General features: G+C 42.7%; 1 protein-coding gene across 2 annotated transcripts in view; it reads right to left on the reverse strand.

Annotated features, from left to right (window-relative positions):
* Positions 1–26,536, reverse strand: part of vapal (VAMP (vesicle-associated membrane protein)-associated protein A, like) — a 103,695-nt gene that overhangs the window by 23,305 nt on the left and 53,854 nt on the right. For both annotated transcript variants that reach the window (XM_068031239.1, XM_068031240.1), the window contains one exon: positions 1,845–1,948. In XM_068031239.1, coding sequence (XP_067887340.1) covers positions 1,845–1,948 — 104 coding nt within the window. The remainder of the gene's footprint in view (positions 1–1,844; positions 1,949–26,536) is intronic.

Raw genomic sequence — 26,536 nt, forward strand, 5'->3', positions numbered from 1 at the left:
TTCAAATCACTCAGGGATAAGTCCTCCTTCTCCAGAAAGGTTGTAGCAACTGACAAATCCATTCCAGCAATGTAATCTTTACTCTAATGCACAGGAAACCTACTTTTTTAAAACTTTTCTTCTTTTCAATTATTATTACCCCACATACAATTGCACGTCTTTGGCTTTGGGTTATCCTGCATACAGTCCCCAATTATATGTTGCGATTAAGGTGGGACAAGTGAACAGTCTTTAGTTCCACTTCTCCACAGGTCACAACAAATATTTTAAATGCTTACCCAGTTACCGACACGGTCAATCATATACTCTACTCATTATCCCAGAATAGAATACACCAACCAGGATTCTTCAACTAACAACAAAACCATCAGTTAATTATAAAACAAGACTTACCTAGTAACGAAGCAACGCATTAACACAGATTGAAATATGAAAGCTCCCTTTTTAACCTCAGCCCAAACACACAAACAGGTTAAAGAAAAATAAAGAAATGTTCTCTGCAGAGCTCTTTTACCAAAGACAAAAATATACTTTGGCCAAATATTTGTCACTTCTTGGAGAAAACAGATATGTTGGGTCCCAAAATGGCATACTGTATGATGGCTGAGTACACAGGTCATTGGGATTTTTTCTGGAGCAGTTCTTCTCAGGCAGCGTCGAGAATTAATCTGGCAGGCTTTTCCAGCTTCTCAGGAGAAGTGCAGCATCGGTTGGGGGGGGGGGGGGGGGGTGGGGGGAGGTTTAACTCCCACACACTGGATCTTTGCAGGGTTTGAGACAGGAGGGAAGAGATGAGCTGGGTGTTTCTCTCTTGGCAGGTTCATCTCCAACTGCGTTCAACAGTCCACACCCCAACTGAACCAAAACATCTCAGAAGCGAAGCCAATCATAACATGTGACTTCTCTGTAAACACCTCCCCCAAGTCAAAGTTTGTGTTTATTGAGCTTAAGGCATGTGATATCCAGCAAAAGTTTGTTTTCAAAGAAAAGGTCTCAGTGACCGTGGTAAAAAAAAAACATCCATGGAGTCTTTTCAGTTTTCCCAAATAAACCAATGTCCATGATTCTAAAATACGAATCCTCAAAAAAAAAATTCAAAAAACAGAAGCACTTTCATAACATACTAAACATTCTTGAAAGAGTACAGATCTCAGGGTCACAACATGGATCTACTAGAATTCTTTGAGCTATCGAAATTAATTGATAATTATCCAGTAATTTAGTTGGATTTCTTTTAAAAACCATTAAACCTCATGATTAATGACAAATCAGCTAACTGGGTTAATAAGTTGCTGAGCAATAGAAGGCAATAAAAGAGGCGCTCTTCTGAACAATCACTACCGAAACTATAGATAGATCCATCTTCATTCTCATGACTCAGAGAAGTCTAATTCTAACAAAGTTACAAGTGGTAATCAATCAGAGCAATTTTTAGCATTCAAGGCAATTGTGGCAAATTAAAGATGTGCTAAGGAATGACATGAATTTTAATGAGAACCTCATACAAGTTAACGCATAACGAAACATACTTCAGCTGGGAGGGAGGGAATGAACACTGCCATCAGTTTTTGTTACATGCTCCATCTAGTGTATCAGTTGGAAGCTACTGAATCTTTACTAATGATAGGAGGATTATGGGCTTGAGTTTGGGAATTAGGAATTTATATAAAAGAATCACTAATTGTAGACAGTAAAGCTTTAAAAAGTACACAAAACAGAGGCAGAGCAAGTTACATTAAAAAAATGATGCAAAAAAATCACAGAATCAGTAGTGCTGCCTGTTGTAGACAATGCAGTAAATACTTTTGCTCTTTTAATCTTTACTGATAAAATGTAATACTTACTACTGCTTCCATGTCTGCAGCACCAGGAGGAGCATAGACTGTCTGTACCATGAATTTGTGTTTGCTTTTCTCATTGGGATCATAGTCAAATGGCTGTAACATTACTGGAGAGGGAAAACAGAAATGTTAGTTTTGAGATGACATGGGGTTAGTTCTTAAATTGAACATTTAAAAAATTGTAAGCATATGAAGTAACTGCGCCCCCTCCCCAGTTAGTTGAAACTACTCTTCAAGTTATGATAAATGAAGTAACTGTCTGGTCCCAGAGCGTTGCCATTAAGTCACTGGCCTAGATATTGTTCAGTGGTGCATTGTTTCCCTTCATCTACCTAAACCTACATCAATGCAAGTCCACAAATAGTTAATAGTAGGAATCAGATAACAAACTTCTAGTGAACAACTACAACCACTGGCAGTGCTTTTAAATTTCAGTTTTCATTTTCTGCCAGGCATAAACAAGCAAGAGGTTGGATCTACCACTGAAATTCAGTATTCAATTTGACTACACAGTGCCATCCAGTGGCAAGAATCAACTGGAAGCCCAAAGTACAAATTAAATATTTTTCTTGCTGTTTCAAAATAAATGGAAAAAAGTCTTGAACTCAAAATCCATGGAATAAAAGACCAGTGGAAGTTGCTCTACATATATGCATACAAAAAAAAAAGTACACTTGATTATGCAACCCAGTATTTGAAAATGCTGGAATAGAGAAGTCGCCTGTAAGAATCTACAACAGCAAAAAGACATGTTCGTCTCTCCATATCCAGAAAGTTAAGCTGCCTTTGCTCCTTACAGTTCTGATTGGCGGTGTGCATTTCAGCATTTTCTGTTATTATTTCACATTTCCAGCTTGTCATCAGGCTAGTGACTGCTGTTTTCTCAATACATTTTTAAAAATTATTTCACAGGATGTGGGTGTCACTGGCTAAGCCAACATTTATTGCCCATCCTTAAATGGGATATAACTGTTCGGAAACTTACACCAGTACACATTGTTCTTTCTGAATGTGGAATTGTCATGAAGTTCAAAGATTCTCACTGTCACATGGAAAACCCAATTATCACACAAAAGTTAGAACCAAACTGACACTCATGTTAGTGGCATCACCAGAGTTTAAATAATAAACTGAAAGTTGGACACAAAACATGGGGGTGGGTTAGTAAACAGTATTGAGAGGATAAAATTTAAGGTATGAACGAGGTTATAAAGAAAGAGAGGCTAGAACAGAGTTGTTCAACCTTTTCAGGCAGAGGGCTGCATTACAATTTTTGCTTGTAAAAGATTAATAGTTTTGTGCAAAAGATGCAATGGGAATATGAGGAAGCATTTTTTTATGCAGCGGGTGGTGTAACTGGAGACGATCAATGACTTCAAGAGGAGGTTAGATGGCCACCTGAGAGAAAAAGACTTGCAGGGCTACAGGGATCAAGCCAGGGAGTGAGACTAACTGCATAGCTCCGTGGACAGAATGGCCTCCTTCTGTGCCATAAGTAAATGACTGTCCGTGCCCTCCCTCCTGCTCTCTGCGCACTCCCCCCCCTCACCCCCCGATAAAGATGTCAGGTTGGAAATAAATACATAAGTAAACAACTGTCAAAGAAGGATGGAACGACAGAGTTAAGGAGCAGCAGGTCAGGCAGTATCTATGTCAAGACAGAAAATTTGAAGTTTCAGGTAGGAACTAGAGGATATTCTGATAAACACCCATTTTACATTTGAGGTAGGAAGGAATGGCAGAAATGCTCAGTAAGTATTTTGGCTCAGTTTCCTGTTTTTAAAAAAAGACAGAAGTAAAATTGAGGCTGCATGAATAGCAAAGAGGAGGTCGAAGAAAAATATTCAAAATTGTGCTGTATTTTTAAAAAATGCAACAAAAGCCGGATTGTTTACATTCCAGAATACTAAAGGTTCAGAAGGCGATTATAAAGCCGTAACCACAATTTGCTAAAAGCGAGCGCAGAGTGGTAAATGTGACACCAAGAAGAAAAGACCAGGAAATTAAAAACGGTCAGATACCCTTAACTTAGCTGCATCTAAATTTCTAGAAGCTACATTGCAGGGTGAAATTGGTGAACACTTAGAAAGATATGGGCTGGTCAGGAACAGTCTCCATATTTTTGAACATGACAGGTCATGCTTGACTAACTGAATTTTTGTAAAGAATCTACTTATGAAGGGAACCATGTTTTATATTTGATCAGGTGCTGGCTATAAATGAGTCTGTCAGATGTATTCATTCAGGTTCAATGGTGCAAGTCATTCCCTTCAACAATCTGTTTGGCTTTGTTCTTTTAAAAAACGAAAACCGACTTCCACCGCCCTGTACCTGCTAGATGTGGTAGCAGGATGCAGGAGTCTAATAAGACAACTTCATTGTGATACAGACCGAATTGGTGTCCTAAGCACTGGCACTCTAACAAAAACAGAAAATGTTAGAAACCCACAGCACGTCAGGCAGTATCTTGACTTACCTTCCGGGAGCGGAGCAAACAGGAGAGCAGGCCAGGTGGGCCGCAGTTTTGAAAAAAAAAAGTCAGTGACATCACAGGAATGCTGCAAGGCAATTGGTTGGGTAAGTAACAGCTGTCAGTGCCCGTCAACATCTTAAAAACCCAGGGGAAAGTTTTTTTTGAAAAAAACCTTAAAATCTACCTTATAAGTGATAAGTTAGTACTACTAAAGTGTTTTTTTTTAAATTAGCATAATTTAAGGACTTTAGATTGTAGTAGCTACAGTTTGGAGTAGAACAAGGCGCCTAGTGTAATTAATATTTTTTAATTAAAGGGAGTACCTAAGTAATCTAAAGGTAAGTCATGGCAGGAGAGCTCGCACCCATGATATGCTCCTCCTGCACTATGTGGGAAATCAGGGACACTTCCAAAAACAGGGATGAGGTCCTGCAACGAGTATTTAGGGAGCTAAGTAGCAGATTAAAAAGCAGGACCTCAAAGGTTGTAATCTCTGGATTACTCCCGGTGCCACGTGCTACTGAGTATAGGAATAGGAGGATAGAGCAGATGAATGCGTGGCTGAAGACATGGTGCAGGAGGGAAGGCTTTAGTTTCCTGGATCATTGGGTCTGTTACTGGTGAAGGTGGGACCTGTTCAAGTTGGACGGGTTGCACCTGAGCCGGAACGGGACCAACATCCTTGCTGGGAGGTTTGCTAGTGCTGTTGGGAAGCGTTTAAACTAATTTGGCAGGGGGACAGCATACAGAGTGGAGGGGTGATGCACAGTCAAATATAGAAGAGAAACTTAGTCAGTCTGGAAGGCAGAGCAAATATAGACCTGTTAAGGCACAAGCGAATAATGCAAGGCTGAACTGCATCTATTTTAACGCAAGGAGTCTGACTAGTAAGGCAGATGAACTGAGGGCATTGATTAACACATAGGAATGAGATATTATTGCTGTCACAGACATGGTTCAGGGAAGAGCAGGACTCACAGCTCAGTATTCCAGGGTATAGAATCTTCAGGCGTGACAGGGGAGGGCGTAAAAGAGGAGGTGGCAGTGCACTGTTGATCAAGGAGTCAAATACTGCAGTAAGGAGAGATAATATCTTAGCAGGTTCCTCAAATGAGAACATATGGGTAGAACATAAAAACAAAAAGGGGGCAATCACTTGGCTGGGAGTGTACTACAGGCCTCCAAACAGTCAGGGAGAGATAGAGGAGCAGATATGTAGACAAATTTCAAAGAGGTGTAAAAATAATAGGGTAATATTAGTAGGGGATTCAACTTTCCCAATATTAACTGGGATAGTCAGTGCAAAAGGCTTTAAGAGGGCGGAGTTATTAAAGTGCTTAGAGGAGAGCTTTTTGAGCCAGCACTTAGAAAGTCCTACAAGAGAAGGGGTGGTACTGGACCTAATCCTGGCGAATGAAGCCATACAAGTGGTAGAAGTGTCAGTGGGGGAGCATTTCAGGGATAGTGACCATAACTCTAAGATTTAAGATAGTTATGGAAAAGGACAAAGATGGACCGGAAATAAAAGTACTGAATTGGGGTAAGGCCGATTTCAATATGATAAAACAGGATCTTGCCAAAGTGGACTGGGAGCAGCTACTTGTAGGGATGTCTACATCAGACCAGCGGGAGTATTTCAAAAAGGAAATACTAAGAGTTCAGGGCCAACATGTTCCCATAAAAGGTGAAGGGTAGGACCAACAAGTCCAGGGAAGCCTGGATGTCCAGAGATATAGAGGATTGGATCAGGGAAAAAAAAAAAAAGAGGCTTTTGGCAGATTCAAAGCGCTGAAAACAGCAGAGGCCCTAGAGGAGTATAGAAAGTGTGGGGGGTACTTAAAAAAAATTAGGGGAGCGAAGAGGGGACATGAAAAAACGCTGGCGGGCGAGATAAAGGAAAATTCCAACATGTTTTATAAGTATATCAAGGGCAAGAGGATAACCAGGGACCAAAGTGGCAGTGTGCAGAGCCGGAGAACATAGGTGAGGCTTTAAATGATAACTTTTCATCTGTGCTCACTATGGAGAAGGACGATGTAGGTGTAGAGATCAGGGAGGGGGATTGTGATATACTTGAACATATTAGCATTGAAAGGGAGTAAGTATTAACTGTTTTAGCGGGCTTAAAAGTGGATAAATCCCCAGGCCCAGATGAGCTGTATCCCAGGCTGTTATGCGAGGCCAGGGAGGAGATAGCAGGGGCTCTGATAAATTTTCAAATCCTCTCTGGCCACACAAGAGGTACCAGAGGACTGGAGGACAGCAAATATTGTATTATTATTCAAGAAGGGCAGCAGGGATAAATCAGGTCATTACAGGCCAGTGAGTCTAACATCAACGGTAGGGAAACTATTGGAAAAAGTTCCAAAGGACAGGATTAATCTCCACCTGGAGGGGCAGGGACCGTGTCTAACAAACTTGATTGAATTTTTCGAGGAGGTGACTAGATGTGTAGATGAGGGTAAGGCAGTTGAAGAAGTCTACATGGACTTCAGTAAGGCTTTTGATAAGGTCCCGCATGGTAGATTGATTAAAGTGGCAAGAGCCCATGGGATCCAGGCCATTTGGCAAATTGCATCCAAAATTGGCTTAGTGGCCAGAGACAGAGGGTGATGGTCGAGGGTTGATTTTGGCGAGTGAAAGTCTGGTGACCAGTGGTGTACCACAGGGATCGGTGCTGGGACCCTTGCCGTTTGTAGTGTACGTTAATGATTTAGACGTGAATATAGGAGGTATGATCAGTAAGCTTGCAGATGACATGATCATTGGTGGTGTCGTAAATAGTGAGGAGGAAAGCCTTAGATTACAGGACGATATAGATGGGCTGGTAAGATGGGCGGGGCAGTGGCCAATGGAATTTAATCCTGAGAAGTGAGGTGATACATTTTGCGGGGACTAACAAGACAAGGGAATGGGTGGTAGGACCCTAGGAAGTACAGACGGTCAGAGGGACTTTGGCGTACTTGTCCATAGATCACTGAAGGCAGCAGCACAGGTAGAAAAGGTGGTTAGGAAGACATATAGGATTCTTGCCTTTACTAGGCAAAGCATAGAATATAAGAGCAGGAAGGTTATGATGGAGCTGTATAAACCGCTAGTTAGGCCACAGCTGGAGTACTGTGTACAGTTCTGGTCACCACACTACAGGAAGGATGTGATTGCACTGGAGAGAGTGTAGAGGAGATTCACCAAGATGTTGCCTGGGCTGGAGCATTTCAGCTATGAACAGAGACTGGATAGGCTAGGGCTGTTTTCTGTAGAGCAGAGAGGGCCGAGGGGGGACCTGATTGAGGTATACAAAATTATGAGGGGTATTGGTAGGATAGGTACGAAGAAACTTTTCCCTTAGCGGAGAGGTCAATAACCAGGGGGCATAGATTTAAGGTAAGGGGCAGGAGGTTTAGAGGGGATTTAGACACGATGGGCCAAAGGGCCTGTTTCTGTGCTGTATAACTCTATGACTCTATGTCAAAACAGATAATTTGAGTTTCAGGTAGCAACTAGACGATATTCTGACAAACACCCATTTAAAAAAAAGAGCAAAGGAAAGGGTCCAGGAACACTGCCACCCTCCCATACATAATATTTTCTTCTTGCTTTTCTATTTAATTGTTCATCAGCAATACCTTCCCGTTTTATATCTGAAACTTTTATATGACCTTCTTTCCGTTTCCAGCATTTCCCGTTTTTGTTTCAAGATTCACAGCATCTGCAGCAATTGCTTTTTGTTATCTTGTAATCTTTTTGAAGGTGGACTGAATCAACACCGACTGTTAATTCGTTCAATTTAAAAGCCGCTTTATTTCACAATTAGTAAAACATGGAGCATGATGAAATTAACAGCATAATTAGTTCAACCTCTGATTGTGTACCTTACACATTTAAGTAACATATTCATCCCACGCCAACTTGGTGAACCTTTCAAAGCCTTTTTAAACTCCCTATCCAAGGCAATAAGCTCCCCACACTGCCTGCTTCTGCCCGACCCCTTTTTGCAGCTGCCTTACTTGACAGACTTTAAATGTTTATAGTGATTCTTAAAAATCCAAAGGCAGATGACAGAAATGTTGGGAACATGAAAATGCAAAATGTCTGCCAAATAACTAGACATGAATGAGAAACAGACTTCTTTGATCTGTGTAGAACACGGTCTGCCCTGCATTTAAAAATCAAGATTTTTACACCCCAATCAAGTTCTTAAATCAGCTAAAAATGTCGCCAGAAATTAGTCCCCTAACAATGAATGGCAAAGACCTTCATATTAAGTTACATATCACTTTCCAGCCCAATCTGCCATATGTCCGACAGCTAGATAGAAATTTCTCTACAAATATGGTTCGGGTCCCCAAGTTCCTTAAATTTCTGCCTGTGTACCTCTAGTATTAAATCAAGACCTAAGAAAAGCACACTTTAAAACAACATTGTCTGTCTAATTGAAAGTATTAGCAATGGAAAATGCCACAAGCACTTTTCCACTCAGCGACGTTAAAAAGTAGCTGGCCCCTTCATTTTTGTCCCACTTGGGCCAACAACTCGATTACCTGCAGAGAACTGCTGGTATCATTTGCCTTTTGAAAATTCGGCATGCGGTTTCATTTAATAAAATGGTGGGCCCCTAACTCTTCAATCTGTTACGATCATCTATTTTCATGATTTATATTAATATTTTTAGAGGTCACCTTTAGTTTTGGGGAAATGAAATTTGTAAATGTAAGTTAATTGAAACTCGAGTTCAAAAGTTGCCAGACCACCCAAGGTATTTACACTGCAAAGGTCTTTCCATGTGTACTTACAGGGTCACAGTTAGAGGGGCGAGAGCCATAAAAAAGCAGGTGGACCCATTTACTTCGGGAACTGAAGACTGCAAGTCTGAAGAGAAATGTCCCGTCTTGGTTAGCGATGTGAATTCTTCATTTAGACTCTGGACCAAAGGTTTTGTTTTGAAGCCAGAAGTTAAATTAGCTTAAATTTCTATCTGGGACTTCCCAGATGGCTATGGAGATAGATTATGCAGTGAAATGCCTTTGGTCTGGTGTTTTATCTCTGTAATTGCTCACAAAATGTTCAGTTGGTGTTTTGGAAGCAGCTGGGGTGAAGCAGAGAGAGGTCTTCCAGAGAAAAGAGTTGTCCACAACCAAGCGTTGCAGATCGGCACATTCCAAGATCCAGGACTACGTGCTGAGGGATGCGCTGAAGCTTGGGGAAGCCGCCACAATGGCTCAATGGGGAAAGGCTACTGCCAAAGTGAGGGTCTGGAACCCGTGTAAAAGCCCTTGGGCTGAATGCACCAAAATGTTTTTAGCTATGTGCCAATGTACATTGCATTTAAAATGGAATGGCAAGAATTGTGAGGCACTTCATGTTTTCTGTACTGAAGAAATCTGATCTCTATTGTACTTCTTGAAATGCGAAATTTGAACTGTTTTGTAATGTATTTCTACAAATGTTTATGAATAAAGTATATTTTTGGAAAAATGCTGACAGCAGTTGGTGTTTGGAAGCAGCTGCGCCCACTAGCAAGGGTGCTTTCTGCTTCGAAGTCACTATGTAAGAGTGCCAGTGGGCCCATGCTTGATCTAGCAAGTCCACAATTGTAAAGTGATGGAGAGTTCAGGGTTCATCTTGCTGGATTCTAGTGGAGGAACCCCAACAGATCTCGTACCTCGGAGGATAGCTGCAACACTGAGAGTCAAAGTAAATTCTTGAGAGCAGTGGCATGCCTTGGATTGGTCCCAGGAGAAATGAAGGAACTCTCAAAATCCTGTAAAATATAGGGGTACACTTGAATTTTTTTGTTTTATTCATTTCATTGGAGGTGAGCGTCGCTGGCCAGGCCAGCATTTATTGCCCATCCCTAACTGCCCAAGAGAAGGTGGTGGTGAGTTGCCTTCTTGAACTGCTGCAGTCCATGTGGGGTAGGTACACCCACAGTGCTATTAGAAAGGAAGTTCCAGGATTTTGACCCAGTGACAGTAAAAGGGACAGTGATATAGTTCCAAGTCAGCATGGTGTGTGGCTTGGAAGGGAATTAGCAGTTGGTAGTGTTCCCACATATCTGCTGCCCTAGTCCTTCTAGGTTGTAGAGGTCGTGGGTTTGGCGCGCTGCTGCAGTGCTTCTTGTAGATGGTACACACTGCTGCCACCGTGCAGTGTTGGAGGGAGTGAATGTTTGCGGATGGGGTGCCAATCAATTGCAGCCTTGGTTCAAACATGGACAAAAGAGCTGAACTCAAGAGGTGAGGTGAGAGTGACTGCCCTTGACATCAAGGCAGCCTTTGACTGAGTATGGCATCAAGGAGCCCTAGCAAAACTGAGATCAATGGGAATCAGGGGGAAAACCCTCCACTGGCTGGAGTCATACCTAGCGCAAAGGAGGATGGTTGTGGTTGTTGGAGGTCAATCATCTGAGCTCCAGGACATCACTGAAGGAGCTCCTCAGGGTAGCGTCCTAGGCCCAACCATCTTCAGCTGCTTCATCAATGACCTTCCGTCAATCATAAGGTCAGAAGTGGGGATGTTCGCTGATGATTGCATAATGTTCAGCACCATTCTCAGATACTGAAGCAGTCCGTGTAAAAAATGCAGCAAGATCTGGACAATATCCAGGCTTGGGCTGATAAGTGGCAAGTAACATTCGCACCACACAAGTGCCAGGCAATGACCATCTCCAACAAGAGAGAATCTAACCATCTCCCCTTGACATTCAACGGCATCATCGCAGAATCCCCCACCTGTCAACAGCCTAGGGGCTACCATTGACCAGAAACTGAACTGGAGTCGCCATATAAATACCGTGGCTACAAGAGCAGGTCAGAGGCTAGGAATCCTGAGGCCAGTAACTCACCTCCTGACTCTCCAAAGCCTGTCCACCATCTGCAAGACACAAGTCAGGAGTGTGATGGAATACTCTCCACTTGCCTGGATGGATGCAGCTCTAACAACACTCAGGAAGATCAACACCATCCAGGACAAAGCAGCCCGCTTGATTGGCACCCCATCTACAAACATTCACTCCCTCCACCACTGACGCACAGTGGCAGCAGTGTGTACCATCTACAAGATGCACTGTAGCAATGCACCAAGGCTCCTTAGACAGCACCTTCCAAACCCGCGACCTCTACCAACTGGACGGACAAGAGCAGCTAATGCACGGGAAACACCACCAGCTGCAAGTTCCTCTCCAAGTCACACACCATCCTGACTTGGAACTGTATCACCATTCTTTCACTGTCATCTGGTCAAAATCCTGGAACTCCCTTCCTAACAGCACTGTGGGTATACCTACCCGAAATGGACTGCAGCAGTTCAAGACGGCAGCTCACCACCACCTTCTCAAGGGCAATTAGGGATGGGCAATAAATGCTGGCCTGGCCAGCGACACCCACATCCCATGAATCAATCAACAAAAAATCAAACAAGCGGGCTGCTTTCTCCTGGATGGTGGTGTCGAGCTTCTTGAGTGTTGTTGGAGCTGCGCCATCCAGCTCCAATCCATCCAGGCAAGTGAAGAAACCCATGGAGTTATGTCCAGATAGGTTGTGCCACACTACCAGTATCTGTATTGCTTAAAATAAACACAGCAAACTCCATGGGTTTCAGTTTAACTCGTGACCAATCACTGACTTTGTGGCTCCAATCGTCAACTTTTTAAACAACCATTTCAAGTCCAATTACAGTTTTTGTTGCTTATCTGCACAGCTTGAAAAAGTGAAAAACGGATTCAGAATCAGAAGGCGAGTAAAGTAAAAATTCCAGTGGCCGGGTCGGGTTTGATGTGGTTGTCAGGTTCGGGTCGGTTTTTGTTTTTGACTGCAGCAGGCTTTTACACCGTTTCTCCTTATTTGGTTCAAATTCATGCTCTTTCCTCCTCTTCTTACGTTGCTCTTTTTCTTTCCTTCGCTCAAGCTCACTTTCTCAACCAAAAATTCCAATGCTAAAACTTTCACTCCTTTAGTTGAAACACTTACCTTGTCTGTCACCTCCAAACATGGCAACTCTATAATAGCCTCTTTTGATCCGGATGACAGTTTGGTTTCTGCTTCATTCACTTTTAAATATTTTGTAATACCTTCATCACTGATGTAACACAGGTAAATGCCACCAATAAGTACAAATTCACTTATGCAGCAGGTTCCAATCGTGTCGGTCAACGCTAAGAAATGTGTCAACACTGAAGTGTTAGATGTCTCCCAAATTATTATATATTAACACTAACAACAGCGCTTGGCATCTATGCAGAGCACAAACTATTCCACAAATAAATCACCTCTCCTGCCTATAGATGGCCAACCAAGTGTGGGTCTGAGGAAACTATTCCTTTTCAAGAAAGTTACTGCCCAAAATACCAAAACACACATTTAAATGGCAGTCCCAGTCTTTATGGAAAAAAAACCTCAGAATCCTGAACTGTGACAATGCCATATAAAATACTTATGGAAATTGAGGCAAATGATATTGATGGGGATGAAGATGGATGGAAATAAAGAGTACACATAAATGGATGCTTTTGGGTAGGAAAGAATCACAAGATGACTACATGTAGGCATGGCCGCCTTTATTCATTCATAAAGTATCCTCCAGTTCCCCCAAATGTAGCACTGAAATGATTTAAGTGTTTTTACATGCATGTAGAAAAATGTCCTATCAAACCTAAAATTGCCTTTTACTAGTTTGAACTCATGTCCCTTTATTCTATTCCCAGAAATTAATTTAAATTATTCCAATTTTACTTGCCCATCTCCAAGAACACTTATTTGACATCACCTTCAAATGCTGTAAAGGTAATTTTTCCAGTATTTCCTCAGAACTCCTGCATTAACAATCAGCTTCATAGCTCTTCTTTCCACAGCTCCTAATGTTCAAGTGACTCTCTTGTTTCTTGGCAACGAGAAATGGGAATCGTATTCAAGTATTGTCTGACCGGAACTTGATCAATATCTCCACCGATTTACATTCTGTTATGGTTGTGTAGTTCAGCATTCTATTGCTCTGCTTTGCAACAACTTGTACTTGTATAGCACCTTTAAGGTAGTAAAACATCCCAAAGTGTGAACCTTCAGCATTAGTCCACAAAGACTCCCTTGGTCTCTTTCAGATTCATAATAAACTCTCCCATTCATACGTCACCCATTTTCCCTATGCGTTCCACTTCACAATTGTCAGCATTAAATTTAGTCTGCCATTATTCTGTTCAGACACATATTTAGTTCAACTTTTTCTTTAATTTGAGCTGCCTCATTTATTCCACTGACGCTAATTTGGGATTACCTCCACTTCAATCACTTTGTATTGATTATGACTCAAATAGAAATAGCACTGGCTCCAGCACCAAGCTCTGAAGCATTGCACTCCACCACCATCACCCCTCACCCCATCGCACCCCCAACTCCTCTAACAAGTGCAGACAACCTTCACTCCCGATAATTAATTCTATTATTTTACATTCAATGAAAGCAAGACTAATGGATCTGTAGTCGGTTGTGTCATCTTTATCACCCCTTTTGACTATGAGTATCACAGTAGCTCTGTTTCCAACTTACTAGTTACCTCCGGTTTCCACCAAGTTCCTCATGACCGTCCATGCCTCACAAATGTTTTCACTGGTCTCACTCAGGAATCATCCATCTAAGGATTTAAGGTTTTATGTGCTTTTCGGCTTTGTAGATTTCCAATTCATTTATATCAATGATAAATTTTACTAGGGATGTGTGTGTTTGGGAAAGATATATTGTGAATACTGCAGAGAAATCAATTACAATATTTACTTTGTGCTCATCCTGAACTTTAAGCCTGTTACGACTTTATGGTTTTCATCTCTTCTCTGACTGCCCACTTACACCTTTAGTGCTAGAATTATGTTTATCCACTGATGATCCGATTTCTCTTCATTCTCTTCTGCTGCTTCTCACAACCCTTTCAAACATGCTTCTACGTTTTCATGCATTCATCCCAGTGAATTTCTTCCCTTTCCTCTTTTCAGGATTTGTAGAGGTTAATTTACTCTTAGTATCACTTCTCATTTGTTTATTTATTCATTTAAGGTCACATTAGTTTGGTCTGAGCTTAGTAAATATTTTCAGCGCCTATCTGTTCTGCATTATATATCGAAAGGTGTTGCACCTGTTGTCTACTGAAGTGTTGTTCAACACCCTCCAAACATTTATTTTAATTGTTTTATCATTTTAATTGAAATAAACCCTTTTAAAAAGTTATTACCTGGCTCCCAGTCTTGGGATATTTCAGACTCCTAGAACTGTAATTCCTGCCCTGAGGGGTGCTGTGACTTTAATTCTTGTTATCTGAATCATGAACTTAATACAAAGTTAAGGTGGACATTATTGTTCTTGGCCACCCCTTTTAATAGGAAGGATACTAAAGTATGGAAAGAATACAGTGAAGATTCAGTAGAACGATGGCAAGTTTCAGAGACAATAGTCATTTCGAACTAGTCAAAATATTACCCATCTCCCAACCTCTGCTGAACAGAAGGTTTGTGGCATAGAGTTCGAACAGAGGCTTCCAAAATAAATCTTAGCTTTTGAAGGATTGTTTTCACTGATTTGCAAATAAGTAACAAGAGGCGTAGACTCAGGATATCACAAGGACTAACAAGGAGAAAGCTGAAAGATTTTTTAAAACACAAAAAGGATTGGTAGAATATGCTTGGTCATAAACATGATGCATTAACTATTTAAAAAGATATTTGGATATTTGAAAACAACACTAAAAGGGAAGAGCAGGAACATTTGATGAAAGTGGATGGCTCCAACTGACTGACTAGCACAGACACAAAGGGTCAAATGGCAGGCAAAAGGAGAGCAAACTTGCATTTATATAGTGCCTTCCATGACCTCAGGACATCTTAAAGTACTTCACAATCAATTAAGTATTTCTGAAGTGTCGCTGTTGTAATGTAATCAAAAAATACTATTTTAGCAGCTGCTTTGAAGGAATGGTGCTAATGCAATTGCATCTCAGTACTCCCTAAAAGTTAATTACAAATCATATTCCAGGGGACAATTAAGTGGTTGTTAGCTAGAATGCTCATAATAAAGTGAAGTCAACTGTGTATCGTTGACATCTGCACATTAAAGCAGCACTCCATTGACAGAGGATGCATGACTGTCACACATACCTTGGTGTAGCTTTGCAAAGCCTCATGCAAGATTAGCTTTTACTCACCCAACTGGAATGCTGGGTTTTGGATTTCCTGCGAGTAAGCACATGACTTTATGGCCAATCCCAAGAGGATTTATGTATCTGTCATCTACAGTAGAGATTGTGTTTGTGTATGCCCAGTTGAAGAAATGTCACTAGGTTGTGGTAACCACTTTACTGTTAATTATTTTTCAGGTGGTTCCGTCTACCAAGGAAATCCAAATTGCAGAGCAACTGTTCCAATTTGCCATTTCAACCTCAGCCATCTAAGCTGAGGCCTTCTCTCACTGTAGCATTAGTTTCTACTTTCTGTGCCAGTCTCATGTTCTTCAGCCTTCCTATACCTTCATTACTCCAACTAATGGAGTGCAAGAACATGTAAGGAAAAGGAAACAGACACAAAGGTAACAAATCTATATGGGGATTCAAGGAAGAATGAAACTCAAAGAATGAGCGTATGGGAGACAAGCTAAGTGTTACGAGGAGGAAGTGTTTTATTCATCCATCAGCAGTGCCACTGGAAGTCAACCAATTTACGTTAAAAAGTTAACGTCAGAGTGAGCCTGAGTGAAAACATTGCTGGAGACAGGTAAAAGTGGGGAGTCAGCAGGAGACAAAGAGCTGAGAGAATAAATCAGCAAAAAGAAAAAAAAAAATCAAGAAGTGATATCATAGGACAGTAAGTAGTTGACTGGTTGTTCAGAGTACATCAAGGTGAGAACAATGTAGCTGAAGGAGCCTCGGGAACAGAGCAGCAAAGAAGACTGAGCACAAGCACCAGGAAGCAAGGTAACAAAAAACAAAGTATCGTCAGCAGGAGCAGGTTAAGTCTAAGAGTAAGCAAATTAATAGAAATATTAGCATAGAGCAGGTCTAGAGGTTTTTATTAAAATTAATAGTTTAAGCATGGCACTAACTATACTTTAAAAGGCTGGGGAATAGAAAATTTTTAGATCATAGATGGTCAGCTGAGACCTGTTGCTTGCAATTCCTGCACCATGTGGGAACTCCAGAACACTGAGCATCTGGTTTGCGCTCAGGATTTCTGAGCTTGAGGGGCAGCTGGAGTCACTGTGGAATATTAGGAACGATGAGTGTGTTTCCTGGATCATATATTCTAGTGGGTGATCACCCCACAGACAGCGAGAGTTCAGGATAGTATATGGGTGGCCATCCGAAAGAATATGAGGAGGCAAGAAGGGCATGAAGACTAATGCTATGTTAGCCTTTATCGCAAGAGGATTTGAGTACAGGAGTAGTGAAGTCTTGCTTCAATTGTGTAGAAACCATAGAAAAGTTACAGCACAGGAGGCCATTCAGCCCATCGTGTCTGCACCAGCTGAAAAAAACTAGCCGCCCAATCTAATCCCACCTTCCAGCACCTGGTCTGTAGCCTTGCAGGTTACAGCACTTCAGGTGCACGTCCAGGTACCTTTTAAAAGAGTTGAGGGTTTCTGCCTCCACCAGTGATCTGGGCAGTGAATTCCAGACATCCACCAGACTCTGGGTGAAAAAGTTTTTCTTCCTGTCCTTTCTAATTCTTCTACTAATCACCTTAAATCTGTGCCTCCTGGTAATTGACCTCTCCGCTAGGGGAAACAGGTCCTTACTGGCTATTTTATCTTGGCCCCTCATAATTTTGTACGCCTCAATTAAGTCACTCCTCAGCCTCCTAAGGAAAACAACCCTAGCCGATCCAATCTTTCCTCATAGCTGCAACTTTCAAGCCCTGGCAACATTCCTGTAAATCTCCTCTGTACTCTCTCCAGAGCAATTATATCCTTCCTATAATGTGGTGACCAGAACTGTACGTAATACTAACCTGCGTTTTATACAGTTCCAGCATTACATCCCTGCTTTTGTATTCTATACCTTGACCAATAAAGGAAAATATTCCATTTGCCTTCACCACTCTACCTGTCCTGCCACCTTCAGGGACCTGTGGACATGCACTCCAAGGTCTCTCACTTCTTCTACCCCTCTCAACATCCTCCCGTCTATTATGTATTCCCGTGCTTTGTTTGCCCTCCCCAAATACATTACCTCACACTTCGCTGGACTGAATTCTATTTGCCACTTTCCCACCCACTAAACCAAACCATTCTGGAGTCTACAGCTATCCTCTACACAGCCAATTTTTGTGTCATCTGCAAATTTCCCAATCATGCCTCCCACATTTAAGTCCAAATCATTAATATATACCACAAACAGCAAGGAACCCAACAGTGAGCCCTGTGGAACGCCAATGGAAACCACCTTCCATTTGCAAAAACATCCGTCCACCGCTACCCTTTGTTTCATGTCAGCGAGCCAATTTTGGATCCAACTTGCCACATTCCCCTGTATCCCATGGGCTTTCATTTTTCTGACCAGTCTGCCATGTGGGACCTTGTCAAATGCCTTACTCAAATCCATACAGATCACATCCACTGCATTACCCTCATCAATCCTCCTTGTTACTAACTTGATTGCATTTTTTGAGGAAGACGGACACTACCTTCCCTTAACAAATCCATGCTGACTTTCCACAGATGCTGCCAGACCTGCTGAGTGGTTCCAGCATTTCTTGTTTTTATTCCATGCTGACTAACCCTGATTAATCCATGCCTAAATGGCAGTTTATCCTGTCTCTCAGAATTGATTCTAATAATTCACCCACCACAGAGGTCAAACTGACCGGCCTATAATTATTTGGCCTATCCCTCGCCCCCTTTTTAAACAAAGGAACAACGTTCGCAGACCTCCAATCCTCTGGTACCTCTCCTGTATCTAGTGAGGATTTGAAGATGATCCTCAGAGCATCCACTGTTTCCTCCCTGGCTTCTTTTAACAACCTGGGATACAATACATCTGGCCTTCTAGTACTTCCTCTCTCATTATGCCCATCGTATCTAATATTTCACACTCCCCCTCTTTTACTACAATGTCTGCATCATCCCTCTCCTTTGCGAAGACAAAGTACTCCTTAAGAACCCTGCCCACATCTTCTGCATCCACACACAAGTTCCCTCGTACATCTCTGATCAGCCCTACCCTTTCTTCAGGTATCCTCTTGCTCTTAATGTACTGATAAAACATCTTCGTGTTTTCCTTGATTTTACCTGCCAATAATTTTTCATGTCATCTCTTTGCTTTCCGAATTTCCTTTTATACTTCACCCCTGCACTTACTATACATCTCTAGGTTTTCTAAAGTATTAAGTTTTTTCTGACCATCATAAGCTTTCTTTTTCTGCTTAATCTTACCCTGTATGCTTCTAAAAAACCAGGGGCTCTAGATTTGGCTATACCACCCTTTATCTTTGTGGGGACATGTCTGCACTGTGCCGAAAGAATCTCGCTTTTGAATGCCTCCCACTAGTTTGCCACTGATTTTCCTTCAAGTAGCTGTATCCAGTCCACGTTCGCCAGATCACCTCTCAGCTTTGTAAAATTTGCCTTCCCCCAATTTAGAACTGTTACTCCTGTTTTATCTTTGTCCTTTTCCATGACAGCTAAAACTAACTGTATTATGGTCACTATCTCCAAAATGGTCACCCACTGCTCCTTGATCCACTTGTCCAGCTTCATTTTCTAAGACTAAAACGAGAATTCGGCCCCTCTCATTGGGCTTGTTACGTGCTGGCTAAAAATATTCTCTTGAATGCAGTTCAGGAATTTTGTTCCCTCTGAGTCCTTCACTCTGTTTGTATCCCAGTTGATATTAGGGTAGTTGAAATCCCCAACTATTATTGGCCTATAGTTCTGCATTCAGAAATTTGCGTACATATTTGTTCTATCTCCCTCTCACTATTCGGGGGTTTATAGTACATGCCTCGTTGTGTGGTTGCCCGTATTTATTTCTAAGCTCAACCCATATGGCCTCATTTGATGATTCGTTTAGCATTTCATCCCTCCTCAAAGCTGTTATTGATTTTTTAACCAATCATGCTACACTCCTTCCTTTTTTATCCCCCTCTCTATCCCACCTGAAAACTCTATATCCAGGGATATTGAGCTACCATCCTTGTCCCTCTTTAAGCCAGGTTTCCATTTATAGCTATGATATCAGGTTGCCATGTGTCTCTATCTGTGCCCTCAGCTCATGAAACTTGGTTAGACCGTACTTGGAGTACTGTGTGCAGTTTTGGTCTCCTTACCTTAGGAAGGAATCATTGCCATTGAGGGAGTGCAACGAAGGTTCACCAGACTTGTTCCCAGGATGGCAGGACTGTCCTATGAAGAGAGACTGGGGAAACTGGGCCTGTATTCGCTAAAGTTTCAAAGAATGAGAGGAGATCTCATTGAAACCCACAAAATACTTAAAGGGATAGACAGGGTAGATGCAGATGTTTCCCCTGGCTGGGGAGTCTAGAACCATGGGACACAATTTCAAAATAAGGGGGAAGCCACTTAGGACCGAGATGAGGAGAAATTTCTTTACTCAGAGGGTTGTGAATCTTTGGAAATCTCTGCCCCAGAGGGCTGTGGAAGCTGAGTCATTGACTATGTTGAAAGCAGAGATTGACAGATTTCTCAAAACCAATGACAACTGGATATGGGGATTGTGTGGGGAAAAGGCACTGTAGTGGATGATCAGCCATGATTGTATTGAATGGCAGATCAGGTTTGATGGGCTGAATGGCCAATGAGTCTTGAAAGTGTGTGCCACTCTCAAATCATTATTCAGCAATAGAGACTGCTGGGAGTGACGACACCTTGAAGGAGTGCAGTCCAGACCATGGTACCAATGGGCAAGGGACGGCACAGAAGGGAATAGCAAAGAGTAGAAGTGCAGTCATTATTGGAGAATCCAGAGTCAGGGGGACAGACAGGCATTTCTGGAATCATCATCATGAGCCCCATGTGGTATGTTACCTCCCTGACACCAGGGTAAAGAATATTAGCCGGGGGAAGTAAACCAAAAATTGTGGTACATGTTGGTACCAACAACAGAGAGAGCAGGTATTGAGGTCCTACGGTCAGATTTTCAGCAGCTAGGGAGGAAGTTTAAAAAGTAGGACTTCAAAAAGGTAGCAATCTCCCGATTACTCCCAGTTCCGTACACTAGCACTAGAAATAGGAAGATAAAGAGGATCAATGTGTGGCTTGAGGCATGGAGCAGGAGGAAGGGTTTCAGATTCTGTCAATCTCTGCTTTCAACATACTAAATGACTCAGCTTCCACAGGCCTCTGGCGTAGAGAATTCCAAAGATTCACAACCCTCTGAGTAAAGAAATTTCTCCTCATCTTGGTCCTAAATTCTACAGATTAGTTCTGCAACAGGAGGCACCTATTCAAAAGGAATGGCTTGCACCATAACAGGATTGGGACCAATGCTCTCACAAGAAGATGCATTAGTATGGTTGGGGAGGGTTGAAACTAAATTGGCAGCGGGTGGACACCAGCATACAGAAGTATAAAAGAGGAATAGGTGCATGCAGTGAGACTTTTGGATAGTACTGGAGAAGGAAGGAGCAATATTAGATAGGAGCAGACTAAGGAGAATGAGGAATACAAAGAAAGGTTTAACAGTGCATGCTTCCTTTTATTCGTTTCTGTGATGTGGGCATCACTGGCTAGGCTAGCATTTATTGCCCATCCCTAATTACCTTTGAGAAGGTGGTGGTGAGCTGCCTTCTTGAATCGCAGCAGTCTATGTGGGGTAGGTACACCCACAGTGCTGTGAGGAAGGAGTTCCAGGATTTTGCCCCAGCAACAGTCAAATAACAGCGATACAGTTCTAAGTCAGGATGGCGTGTAACTTGGAGGGGAACTTGCAGATGGTGGTGTTCCCACGCATTTGCTGCCCTTGTCCTTCTAATTGGTAGCAGTTGCGGGTTTGTAAGGTGCAGTCTAAGGAACCTTGGTGCTTTGCTAAAGTGCATCTTAGTCATAGAATCATAGAGTCGTACAGCATAGAAAGAGGCCCTTCGGCCCACTGCATCCATGCCGACCATAATGCCTATCTACACTAATCCCACCTCCCAGCATTAATTCCATATCCCTCTATGTCTTGTTCATTCAAGTACCTGTCCAGATGCCTCTTAAATGTTGCTACTGTTCCTGCCTCCACCACCTCCTCTGGCAGCTCATTCCAGATACCCACTATTCTTTGTGAGAAAAATTTACCCCTTTGATCCCCTTTAAACCTCCTCCCTCTCACCTTAAATCTATGCCCTCTAGTTATAGTCACCCCTACCATGGGAAACAGACTCTGGCTATCTACCCTATCTATGCCTCTCAATTTTATATACCTCTATCACGTCCCCTCTCAGCCTCCTTTGCTCCAGGGAAAACAGACCCAGCCTATCCAATCTCTCTTTATAACTCAAGCCCTCCAAACCAGGCAACATCCTTGTGAATCTTTTTTTCCTCTCTAGCTTAATCACATTTTTCCTGTAGTGCGGCGACCAGAACTGCACACACAACTCCAAATGCGGCCTAACCAACTTTATGTACAACTGTAACATGACGTCCCAACTCTTGTACTCAATGCCTCGGCCGATGAAGGCAAGCATGCCATACGCCTTCTTCACCATCCTGTCTACCTGTGTTGTCACTTTCAGGGAACTATGTACTTGCACCCCAAGGTCTCTCTGCTCAACAACACTCCCCAGGGCCCTGCCATTCACTGTATATGTCCTGCCCTGGTTTAACTCCCCAAAATGCATCACTTCGCACTTGTCTGCGTTAAATTCCATTTGCCAATCCCTTGCCCACTTTCCCAATTTATCTATATCCTGTTGTAACCTTAGACAACCTTCTTCACTGTCCACTATACCGCCATTTATGGTGTCATCTGCAAACTTACTGATCATGCCCCTTACATTCACATCCAAGTCATTAATATATATGACAAACATCAGAGAGCCCAGCAACGATCCCTGCGGCACACCACTGGTCACCGGCCTCCAATGTGAAAAACAACCCTCCACTACCACCCTCTGCCTCCTATCACCAAGCCAATTTTGTATCCAATTGGCTAGCTCACCCTGGATCCCATGTGTTCGAACCTTCCGGACCAGCCTACCATGCGGGACCTTGTCAAAGGCCTTGCTAAAGTCCATGTAGACAACGTCCACCGCCCTCCCCACGTCAATCCTCTTGGTCACCTCCTCAAAAAACTCAAATTCGTGAGACATGATTTCTCACGCACAAAGCCATGCTGACTATCCTTTATCAGACCTTGCCTTTCCAAACGCATATAAATCCTGTCTCTCAAAATCCCTTCCTTCCAAAAACTTTCCCACCACTGATGTAAGGCTCACCGGCCTGTAGTTCCCTGGCTTATCCCTGCTGCCCTTCTTAAATAAAGGCATAACATTAGCTATCCTCCAGTCTTCCAGTACCTCACCCATGGCCAACGATGATACAAAAATCTCTGCCAGGGCCTCAGCAATCTCTTCCCTTGCTTCCCATAGCATCCTAGGATACACCAGGTCAGGCCCTGGGGATTTATCCACCATAATGCACATCAAAGCCTCCAACACCTTGTAGATGGTACACACTGCTGCCACTTTGCGTCAGTGGTGGAGGGAGTGAATGTTTGTGGATGGGGTGCCAATCAAGCGGGCTACTTTGTCCTGGATGATGTTGGAGCTGCACCCAACCAGGCAAGTGAAAAGTATTCCATCACGCTCCTGATTTATGCCTTGTAGATGGTGGACAGGCTTTGGGGAATCAGGAGGTGAGGTCCTTGCCACAGGATTCCTAGCCTCTGCCCTGCTCTTGTAGCCATGGTATGTATATGGCTACTCCAGTTCAGCTTCTGGTCAATGGTAACCCTCAGGATGAAGAAGTGGGGGATTCAGCAATGGTAATGCTGTTGAATGTCAAAGGGAGATGGTTAGATTCTCTCTTGTTGGAGATGGTCATTGCCCAGCACTTGTGTGGCGTGAATATTACTTGCGACTTTCAGCCCAAGCCTGGATATTGTCCAGTCTTGCTGCATTTCTACACGGACTACTTCAGTATCTGAGGAGTCACGAATGGTGCTGAACATTGTGCAATCATCAGCGAACATCGCCACTTCTGACCTTATGATTGAAGGAAGGTCATTGATGAAGCAGCTGAATATGGTTGGGCCGAGGACATTACCCTGAGCAACTCCAGCAACAACGTCCTGGAGCTGAGATGATTGACCTCCAACAACCACTTCCACCTTTCCTTTGTGCTAGGTAAGACTCCAACCAGCAGAGAGTTTCTCCACCCCCCCACCTCACTCCCATTGACTTGAGTTTTGCTAGGGCTCCTTGATGCCATACTCGGTCAAATGTTGCCTTGATGTCAAAGGCAGTCACTCTCACCTCACCTCGAGTTCAGTTCCTTTGTCCATATTTGAACTGTAATGAGGTCTGGAGTCGAGTGGCCCTGGCAGAACCCAAACGGAGTGTCAATGAGCAGGTTATTGCTAAGCAAGTGCCACTGGACAGCACTGTCGACAACACCTTCCATCACTTTACTGATGATTGAGAAAAAGCAGGAAATGTGGTGAATAAGGTTAATGAGCTACAAGCACAAATAGCCATTTGGGAATATACTGTAGTGGCAATAATGGAAACGTGGCTTAAAAATGGTGAGGACTGGAGGCTTAATATTCAAGGACACATTATTCAAAAAAGATAGGGAAGGAAAAGAGGGAGATGGGTAGCAGAGGGGATCTCATAGAATTTTATAGGTTTCTAACAGGACTAGACAGTCTAGATGCAGGGAGGATGTTCCCAATGGCTGGGGAGTCCAGAACCAGGGGTCACAGTCTCAGGTTACAGGGTAATGTTACAGTAAAGGGTGAGGAGGGGGAAGAATCTCTGAAGTGTGACCTGAAGAAATAACCTAGAACCTACTGCCTACGAGACTGGTGCAAAAGGAGACGATCAACACTTTTAAAAGGAAATTTAATGGTCAATTGAGGGAAATAAACTTGCAGGACTATGGTAATAGATTGAGGAAAAAGGGATTGCTCTACAGAGAGCCAGCAAGGATTGGATGGGCCGAATGGCCTGCTTCTGTACCATAATGACTGACTCTAAGCTTGACTGAATGTTTGACTTGAATTACCATCTGACATCCTGAAAATGTCGAGCTCTTAACTATTCCACAGGGTGGAAATAAAGAACTTAATGCTGAATGATGTGTAAACAGTTGATCAATAACATTCAATTCTAAGAAAATATTTTAAAACTGCTGGAGTGATTTACACACTTCAAAATCTAAAGGAGCCTCCCAAATTTATTAAGAAAAATGACGATAAAAGATTACAAACATTTTTGTTGACTACCCTTTTTGAAAGTATATTAAACAGAGGTGGCCACTCACTAAGTAATTTGCAATTGTCCTCTAACACAAGGCAAAGTTGAACAATAATTGATTAAACCAACATTAATTCCTAGGAAATAATTCTCTCGTGAATATAGGAGCATGGAAACAGGATAGGCCATTCAGCCCCTCAGGCTTGTTCCACCATTCCATTCGATCATGGCTGATCAATATTTTAACACCATCTAGCTGCCTTGGTTCTGTAACTCTCATCGCCCTTAGCAAACAAAAATCCAGCAATCTCACTTTTGAAATATTCTATTGACCTCGGCTCAACAGCATTTTGAAGGACAGCATTCCAGATTTTCACGAGATGCTTCCTGACATCACCGTTAAATGGCTGAGCTCCAAATTTATGGTAATACCCCCTTTCCTGGACTCCCCCAACCAGAGGAAATAGTTTCTCTTTAGCGAGCACATCAACTGCTTTGATTATCCTAAGCACCTCAGACCCTTTAGTCTTCTACTTAAGGGAAAGAAGCTTAGCCTATGAAACCTGTCCTCATAATTTAACCCTTTTTAACACCTCCAAGGCCAATATAGCCTCTCTGAGGAGCAGTGTCCACAACTGAAAGCTGTGTTCCAGATGGGTTCTAACTAGAGCTCTATAACTGTCACATAACTTCCACCTCTTTGTATTCCAGCTCTCAAAATAAAGGACATTTCATTTGTCCTAATTTTTTCCACACCTGTCCACGAGCTTTTAGCGATTTCTGTACTTGAACTAACATCTCACCCTCTCCATCACAGTTCCTAGCTTACCATTTAGAAAGTATTTTATCTTTCTCCGATTCAAAGTGGATCAGCATAGTTTTGCCCACTCACTTAGAACATAGAACAGTACAGCACAGTACAGGCCCTTCGGCCCACGATGTTGTGCCGAACCTTTAACCTACTCTAAGATCAAACTAACTACCTACCCTTCATTCTACTATCATCCATGTACCTATCCAAGAGTCGCTTAAATGTCCCTAATGTATCTGCTTCTACTACCACCGCTGGCAGCGCATTCCACGCACCCACCACTCTCTGTGTAAAGAACCTACCTCTGACATCTCCCCGAAACCTTCCTCCAATCACCTTAAAATTATGCCCCCTGGTGACAGCCCTTTCCACCCAGGGAAAAAGTCTCTGGCTATCCACTCTATCTATGCCTCTCATCTTGTACCCCTCTATCAAGTCACCTCTCATCCTTCTTCACTCCAATGAGAAAAGCCCTAGCTCCCTCAATTTTTCTTCGTAAGACATGCCCTCCAGTCCAGGCAGCATCCTGATAAATCTCCTCTGCACCCTCTCTAAAGCTTCCACATCCTTCCTATAATGAGGCGACCAGAACTGAACACAATATTCCAAGTGTGGTCTAACCAGGGCCTTGTGGAGCTGCAGCATAACCTCGCGGCTCTTAAACTCAATCCCCCTGTTAATGATAGCCAACACACCATACGCCTTCTTAACAACCCTATCAACTTGGGTGGCAACATTGAGCGATCTATGGACATGGACCCCTAGATCCCTCTGTTCCTCCACACTACCAAGAATCCTGTCTTGAAGCCTGTATTCCGCATTCAAATTCGACCTTCCAAAATGAATCACTTCACACTTTTCCAGGTTGAACTCCATCTGCCACTTCTCAGCCCAGCTCTGCATCCTGTCAATGTCCCATTGCAACCTACAACAGCCTTCCACACCATCCACAACTCCAGCAACCTTCGTGTCATCGGCAAACTTGCTAACCCAGCCTTCCACTTCCTCATCCAAGTCATTTATAA

Source organism: Heterodontus francisci, chromosome 5 (assembly GCF_036365525.1).
Source record: "Heterodontus francisci isolate sHetFra1 chromosome 5, sHetFra1.hap1, whole genome shotgun sequence".
NCBI classification, from domain to species: Eukaryota; Metazoa; Chordata; class Chondrichthyes; order Heterodontiformes; family Heterodontidae; genus Heterodontus; species Heterodontus francisci.